The 9,224-nt window shown below is 30.1% G+C and overlaps 1 protein-coding gene across 13 annotated transcripts in view; it reads left to right on the forward strand.

Annotated features, from left to right (window-relative positions):
- Positions 1 to 1,692, forward strand: part of LOC104785800 (E3 ubiquitin-protein ligase arkadia-C-like) — a 7,718-nt gene extending 6,026 nt beyond the window's left edge. For 12 of the 13 annotated variants that reach the window (XM_010511075.1, XM_010511076.1, XM_010511079.1 and 9 more), the window contains 5 exons: positions 11 to 380; positions 456 to 859; positions 959 to 1,054; positions 1,138 to 1,275; positions 1,355 to 1,692. In XM_010511075.1, the coding sequence (XP_010509377.1) occupies positions 11 to 380; positions 456 to 859; positions 959 to 1,054; positions 1,138 to 1,275; positions 1,355 to 1,486 (1,140 nt within the window). In that variant the 3' untranslated portion in view covers positions 1,487 to 1,692. The remainder of the gene's footprint in view (positions 1 to 10; positions 381 to 455; positions 860 to 958; positions 1,055 to 1,137; positions 1,276 to 1,354) is intronic. The other variant, XM_019245729.1, reaches the window with a different exon arrangement.

The following is a 9,224-nucleotide window of genomic DNA, read 5'->3' on the forward strand; positions in this document are numbered from 1 at the left end:
CATCTATGAAATGGGCAGTTCAAGCCGATACCACAGTGACAGAACTTCTTCAGACACACCATTCCCCGCGGAATTTCACCTTGGAAAATCAATAAAGCATGATCATGATCCTCATTACATGCCATGGCTCATGAATCCAACTTACCAAAGTAATAATTCGTTGATCAGGGGAGAGGGTTCTTCAAGGAATGTCCGGAGTCGTCCTACACTTGATTTAGAGACCAGCTTTGATAGAAATAATTTTTCAAGAACCCCGAGACTTGATTCCCATTATGCACACCACCACAGTGTTGAGCATTCTGGCTCAGGTCAATTTCCTGGCCATACATCTCACGTAGATAAGGACTGGAACTGTGCTAGACCCCCCCCAGCTCCTAGAGGTATGCAATTTTCAGTTTGTCTCGAGCTCTGAATTTTTTTCCGTCTCTATAACCACATGAATTCTTACCTTGTAGGCTTTAGTCCGGAGACAAATAATTTTCTTCCTGCGAGAAGTGTTGCCAACAGCACTTCTCTTGATACTTCCAGCTATCACCATGGACTTACCGGAAACAGAAACCCTACAGTTTCCCACGGTTTTCCTGGAACTTCAACACAATCTACAAGCAGCAGCCGCTTCTCTCATAGGTCAACACCCACCTATAGATCTTCTTCGCATGGTTCGCGACTGGGACATGTAGCATCTTCATCTGGAGACAGGTCTCATTTGGTCAATGAGACTTATCCTTCTAGGCATCTAAGGCCACCACCACACATTTCATGGCGTAGCGGTGATCGCCCAGGGAGACGCAGGAGTTCCTATGAGAGGTTTCAGCCTCCTTTCGATGAAGTTGCTGTCCATGAACGGTTTTCATCTGAGGTATGGCGTTCCCTTACAGCTGCATTATTTTGAGTTAAAGTCTGTCCTAATCACATTAAACATAAAGATAATAAATATTTGGGCTGTGCGTAAAAACAGGTATTCATGGTCGTAGAACCACACTACGATGGATCCAGAAACTCGCCTGATTACCACAGAGACATGAGGCTCGACATCGATGACATGACTTATGAGGTTAATATAATAGCCAAATATTTGTGTTTTGAAGCCCCTCACATAGGCTTACTGATATATATTGAGTGATTGACACCATCCAGGATCTTCTTGCTCTTGGAGAAAGGATTGGGAGTGTCAACACAGGTTTATCGGACAGCGCTATCTCCAGTTGCTTGTTAGCGACAACGTATTATCCATTGTATCAAACTGAGGAGCAAAGAAAATGTGCTATCTGCCTGGTAAGATTTGCTTGGCTAAAACAATTCATTATGCAAGTAAAAAAAAGGCTAATGGTGATGTGTTAATGGTAATAAATAGGAGGAGTACAAAGAGAAAGAAGAGTTGGGGGAAGTGAAGGGGTGTGGTCATGACTACCATGGGAGCTGCATCAAGAAATGGCTGTCGATGAAGAACTCTTGCCCTATTTGCAAATCCCCTGCTTTTACCTGATGCTTCGAAGAACCCATCATCATAAATTATCTTTCTAGATTTTTAAATACTCAAATGCTTTTAGGTTATCTTTTCTGTGTGGATGTTATATATTAATATATATAGAATACAAAATTAAGTTGGCTTATTAGTTGTAAATAGAAGGAACTCCATGATTATTTCTCAAGGGTTATATAATATATGTTATTGCTAATGGCTCTCAAGGATTTCCTAGAGATGCAAATAGTTGCAGCTGAGACAACTGTACACACTAGAACATAATGGACCATACATAAAGAAATGTTTCCTCGTTGCTAATTCGTATTAGTGCTTCATGTAGTAGTTCGTAGCACTCACTCTACATATATGATTAACCATAATTTTGCATGTTCAAACATGATTAACCATAATGTTGCTTGAAAAGTTGAGATTATGTCGTCGTGTAACTGCAAAGTTTAGCAACGCGTAAGTTTCCCCCTAGCAATATGTCATAAATAAACAGAGAAAACTGCTTTCTATTGGTATGTACGTTGTTGACACCGTGACGCTACCACGCCACCAATCTCCAAGTACTCATCGAATGCCTCCTTGTGCTCACATGGCATAGCTATAGTTTGGCTTTGGAGTACTGTTTGAATTTGAACTGTACTTTAATTAGGTGATAAACAAAAGATGCTGTCTATGATAAAATACGCATACTTGTGACTATGAATATCCACTAGAGTTACTAGATAATATATTTGGAATAAGATGAAGGGGAAACCAATGTTTGTTTACTCCATACTATATACGAAGAAAACGTGAAAGCAAGTGGAGAACTAATTCAAGACGAGGATGATTATGATCTTGAATTTCCATAATTACTACATAACTATAGTTTTTTTATTAACACAAATATAGCCACACAAATTAATAAAAACGTACGTCAGACACACTCCCAATTAAATACAATAAGGGTAATAGATAAAATTTAATTGCAACGGATAAGGCTCTTTTAGGGGATAGTCACAAGGGTCAACTCATCTAATAAGTCACATTCATATATCTCGAAATATATAAACTAACTTATAAAAGAAATAAATTTCTGTCTAATATTATGAAGCAATAATACACTAACATATTACCAAACAAGATATAATATAAATATTGTATATTGATTTTGCTTCGGAACGAATCGTAGGAAAACTCAAAATTATTTCCGACACGCTTCAAGCATTTTGCGGGGAGAAGCAAGATGGGTCCATATTTTTGACTTTGATGAGATGAGAGCCAGAAAGTGATGGTCCAGATCCAAATTCTATTGTTGAAAGATGATCAAAATAATACTTATACATGTATAAGCCTCTAGAGAAACCTTTTTAGATGTAGAGAAATAAAAAGATCCGAGGAAATCATTACACAAAGAATATTGAAGATAAGTGAATTGGCAACAAAGCATTATGTCAGCAAGTGAATGGATTTGGACGGTAGTTAATGGCAAAACTAAAGACGAGAGATCAGTATTTTTACAGCCGCCATAACTTAGAAAGTGGAATTGATTTTTATTTTAGTGGTTATGCGAATGCGAATGCGCGTGCGATTACGCAAGTGCCTTAAAAGGTCAAACTTAATGGCTTTTAATTATGTACATTACACCAACGAATCTTTTATTTGCTAAGCTAACGATAATGCTTTGGTTTATAGTTTAGTTTATACGATCCTATTTCAATGAGAATGTGTTAATATTGACAGCCATGTTAATTTTTGCATCAAACGTATGCATTAGTCCGCTAAACACGCAGAAAAACTCGTATAAAACTTGACTCAATTTGTCCTGACTACCAATCAGATCTAAAAACTACTATGCGTTTACCTAAATGGCTAAATTTAAAGTCATCAATAATCCTAATCCAAACTCTTCTAAGTGATCTAATTAATGCTAATACCTGTCATTCATTATTAGTCGACTCTATTGATAGTTGAACAGCTATTTAATTATAGGATCTTTCAAATTTGATCAGACTTCTCGTAACATTCAAATTTGAGACCATATCCAACCAGATTCGAGACTAGAACAATATTGTTTTTTTTCAAAAAAAATATACACTACACAAACGTTTCTTTGTAAGATCGGATCCAAATTTCCAATTCCCAACAAAATATTTCAATTGTTGCTAGATATGCTATTAAGAAATATTCCCAACAAAATATTTCAATTGTTGTTAAATATTTCAAATGATTTAAATAAGACATAGCACATGAAAATTGAGAATTTGTATTAAAATTAGTTTGTAGATATTTCATATTTTTATATTTAAAGAGGTTCAAATGATTTAAATAAGACATAGCACATGAAACTTGAGAATTTGTGTTAAAATTTTGTACAAAAATATATGTCTAATAAATTAACAAAATGCTAACATGACAATTAAAAGGAGATGGTATGACATTTGAGAGTCTATTTTATTAGTTATAAAAATACATATGTAAAAGTATTTTACTTATGTTTTGTTTATATTTCACATATGTTTTGCTTATTGCGTTGTTAGTTTACTTATTATTTTTTTTAAATATATGTAAGATATTAAATAAATGCATATCAAACCATCAAATCAAATCTGATCATGTATATATATATATATATATATATATAATTTTATTATAGTCACAAATCAATAAAAATTTATAAACAACTAAAAATACATCAACCATGAACAGTTCATGCACCAAAACGATATGTCTTGTTTCTATCTTACAACTTTTATCGGATAAGATTAGCAAAAATTGGTGTGGTTATTAGATTGATCTTGACGATATAGATAGATAGTGATAGATTTGGCTGAAAGAATGACCGATTTGTTGTGTTAGAGTTCATTTGTACATGTCAAAGCCTGATATAACATCGCATTTTGATTTGCAGAGACTTTCTAGATCTGACATCGAACTATTTGGGTTTATTATGCTATGGGACTTTGAGAACATGTGGTTTGATGATAACACATATATTTTTTTTCGATCATCTTTGGGATAAAATTAACATGGCATTGAAAACCCTAAATCCTAAGTATTTCCTACACATACCCCCTATCAGCTATGGAGTGTTCAAATCCACTAATCTAGCGGTTGTTGATCTTTTGGGTAACAATGGGTTCGATATGAGGAGGTGCCACTACAAAAAAAATGGTTGATTGCATCGCTTAAATAATATCACAAAAGTAAATGATATCCATTTAAATTATTTATTAATAAATGATGTATAATATGTGTTTTAATATCAATTATAATTATTGATATGGTAATCGAATAATTTGACATTGGTTCAATAAAAATGACACAAGTTTTTTTAACTTGCATCATTTCAAAAATATTTAACAAAAATATAAATTTACATCACTTAATATAATGATGTAAATTAAATATGAATTAATAAATGATACAAAATTGATCTCAAAAATAAAATAGTGCCAATTAATACATATATACTCGATTCAGAATTAAAAAATATACATGTAATTTCATAATTTATAGATATCGGTTTTATATAATTGGTGCAAGTCAATTTTAATTTACATGTGTCAAAACTTAAAATATTTTTAAAACAATAAATCAATATACCACAAATTAATAATTATAAACAAAAAATCGTAAACATATATTTTCTGTTTTTTTAAAATTTCTTAATTTTTATTTGTTTTATTAAAAACATATGTTATAAAAACTATTTATTTTTTTTTTATCTGAAATTTTATTTCCACAACTCACGATCTTTGTAACTTCTCAAAAAAGATAAATCTTTGTGATTATTTAAAGGTGAAAGTGGTTCCATTAGCAAAAACAAACAAAAAATTTGGCAATGATCAAAACAACAACTTTTGCATAAGTTCTTTTTTGATTATCAACAAGACAACTAATGGTAAAATAAATTATGCATCTACAACACATCTTCAACATATTATCATCACATCTAAGAACATTTGAAGACAAGTGTAATTTTCTTCTCCATATTTTTTTTTATCAATTTTCTTTTATTATCTCATGTTGAATTCTAATTTTGTTCTATATTACTTTTGGTTATATACTAAGAAAATCTCAACATTAAACAACAATGCCATCAAGAAACTGGAAAAGAAAGGCATGGAAGACAAGTAATAAGTGTTTCATATAACACTTAAGGATGAAGAAACACATATAACACTTCAGCAAGAAAAAACCATAGCTTGGTTATGAATTCATAATCTAAGTTCATCTCACTTTTTTTTTCCTTTTGTAAATCGATGATGAATCTATATTAAATGGGTTGTTATTTGTTTTTCTTTTTACTATTTTGTAAATAAAATTTTTAATAAAAGATATTAGTAAAGATTTGAAAAGATTTTTATAGATATTGAAAACTATTTTCTGCATATTAAAAATAATTTCGAAAATATTTGTTCTATAAAATCTGTTATTAATTTTTATATTATTAAAACAAAAAAAATATTTTGTTAGTACCGGTTATCCATAGATGATACCAAAATTTAAAATTATTTACAAAAAACTGACACAAATAATTAAAATCATTTGTTGTAACTGACTTAAATATAGCATCGGTTTGAAATAAACTGATACAAATTATTTGCATCAACAAATGATAAATTATTTTTTAAAGTGATGCAAGTTATTTTCACATCATTTAAATTTGATGCAAATATATAAAATAAATGATTCAAAACAATAGTTTTTTGTAGTGTGCGTACAAAAACCGTCGTATATGTGTCTACAAGTTGTTCGAGTATCATCAGATCCTGCGGAAGGTAAATTTTCTTTCTCTTTGTAGAATGATTTTTTGTCATGTCGTCATGATATCTCTTGTTTTTCTTCTTATGAATTTCATCTTCTTTCTGTTTCAAGATGATCCTTATGAGAGGAAGACAGATGCAGCTGATGTACTTCTGGTGAAAGCAATGCTCCTTCATGCAATCAAATGTCACAGGAAGAGGTGTATCCTTCACAACATCGTATCTCACTCTGACCCTGACTGTATTCTTCCGCGCAACATCCTTATGGCGTCGGGTGACAGAGATAATTAATGCTAATACCTGTCATTAGTCGACTAGAGGATCGTTGAACAGCTATTTAATTATATGATCTTTCAAATTTGATCAGACTTCTCGTAAAATTCATATTTAACCATTGAATAACGATTAACCATTTTTTCTTAAGCGGCACCGAGTTTGAGACCATATCCAACCAGACTCGAGATTAGAACAATATTGTTTTTTTCAAAAAATTATACACTACACAAATGGTTTTTTGTAAGATCAGATCCAAATTTCCAATTCCCAACAAAACATTTCAACTGTTGCTAGATATACTATTAAGAAAGTTGTACTGAGGCACTTGAACTTTATTTGAAAAAATATTTATTAATGTTATACATAATCTTAGGGGGAGGTATTGGTTTAGGATTTAGAAAGAGTTTTAATGACTTTGTGTTTTTAAAAATCTTGCTGATTTTTTAAATCATAGAAAATTAGAAAGTAAAAATGAAGGATTCTATAAGAGATTGTTTAGGAAGTTATTTTAAATCTTGCTGATTTGTGTTTCCTAATCTTGTAAAATATTTCATAAAATCTTTCAAAATCTTTCTATTTGATGAAAGAGTTTTCATGACTTTTGTTATGAAGGAAATGTTATAAAATCCTAAACCAATAACACAAAATTTGAATTCATTAACAATCCATGATTCTTTTGTTTTAATTGAATAACATAAAACTTTTAATGACTTTATAAGACTCTTAATCCAATAACACTAGATTTATCAAGATTTTAGATAACTTTTTACAAATCCACAACCAATAACACCAAATTTTTAAANTCTATTTGATGAAAGAGTTTTCATGACTTTTGTTATGAAGGAAATGTTATAAAATCCTAAACCAATAACACAAAATTTGAATTCATTAACAATCCATGATTCTTTTGTTTTAATTGAATAACATAAAACTTTTAATGACTTTATAAGACTCTTAATCCAATAACACTAGATTTATCAAGATTTTAGATAACTTTTTACAAATTCACAACCAATAACACCAAATTTTTAAAGAGTTTTAAAAAGTCTTGATTGAATAACAACATATTTTACATAACTTTTAAAATCATTCAAATTCTTTCTAAATCCTAAACCAATAACCCCCCCTTATATAATAAAGTAGGGAGTTTTCCAAAAGATTTTAACTAGAGATTGACACATGTCGCATGAGAGTTTGACACCTGTCCTAAATTAATTAAAATCATTTAGTAATAGACTAATACATGTGTCTTTTTCCTCAAATTTAAATACACTAATATGTAATTTAACTAAATAAATACATATTAAAATAAGAGGTTCAAATGATTCAAATAAGGCATAGCACATGAAACTTGAGAATTTGTATTAAAATTAGTTTGTAGATATTTCATATTTTTATATTTAAAGAGGTTCAAATGATTTAAATAAGGCATAGCACATGAAACTTGAGAATTTGTGTTAAAAATTTATACAAAGATATATGTTTAATAAACTAACAAAATACTAACGTGACAATTATGACATTTGAAAATCTATTTTATTTGTTATAAAAATACATATGTAAAAGTATTTTACTTATGTTTTGTTTATATTTCACATATGTTTTGCTTATTGTTTTGTTAGTTTACTTATTTATTTTTAAAAAATATATGAAAGATATTAATTAAATACATATCAAACAATCAAATCAAATCTGATCATATATATATATATGATTTTATTATAACCACAAATCAATAAAATTTTGTAAACAACTAAAAATACATCATCCACGCATTGCGAATGCGTGGACAACCATCTAGTTTTTAAGAGTTTAAGGTTTTTATTCGATACTTTTGGCATGATGTGTTACAAATTGGGCCATGCACATAAATATTTTAATGAGTAGTCCAATTCTTTCGTTTCATTTTTGAGAAAATTAACTTTAACAACTCCAACAGTACTGAAGACATAAAGTTTCTAAAGTGAGGCTAATGATTCTAAATTTGTAACGATGTCTTAAACGGAAAGTAAGAAGCCTGTAAGTCTGGTTGAATATGTTTAGAATTGTGGTCGTGCACACTTTACCAGTTCAGCAGGTAGCACCGTAGCAGCATCAAAGGCTTATGAGATTTTTTATGTTTAGTAAATTTAATTAATTAACTTAATGATAACCATAATGAAAATAATAGGCCAAATATAGTATAAAGCTATAGACTAGTATGGTGGTTAGTTATTAAGAAAGTTGGACGTTGACGTGTATAGTATTCATAATCATTTGCAAACAATTATATTCTGTAATAATTTTGATTTTAAGAACTCTTTCAAATGTTCATATTAGATCTCTTCGTTTACTTCTCGTGGAACATGGAATTGTTTAAAGATAATGGCTAACTAATGTAGTTTATGAAGAAAAAATAGAACAGAAATGTAACAGAAGAAAGTGAATAGCCAAACTAATAAACTAGTACTACTACTACTACTACTTTTGTACTATTTATTATCGAATAAAATTTTGAAATCGAGTCTCACTGAATTCACGTGTCCAACAACTATTGAGTTCAGACTTCAGATAAATATAGCTAGTGGTTATATATTTGAGTATTAATATGCGTTTAGAATAATGAAGAAAACCCCTGATTATTGAGGAAAAAAAAAATTAATAGCGACTGCAACCACTATGACTAAAAAATATTTAATTATATAATACACGATTAAGAGAGGTTCTCAAACTCTATATAACCCTAC

The sequence above is a fragment of the Camelina sativa genome, chromosome 5, assembly GCF_000633955.1.
Source record: "Camelina sativa cultivar DH55 chromosome 5, Cs, whole genome shotgun sequence".
NCBI lineage: Eukaryota > Viridiplantae > Streptophyta > Magnoliopsida > Brassicales > Brassicaceae > Camelina > Camelina sativa.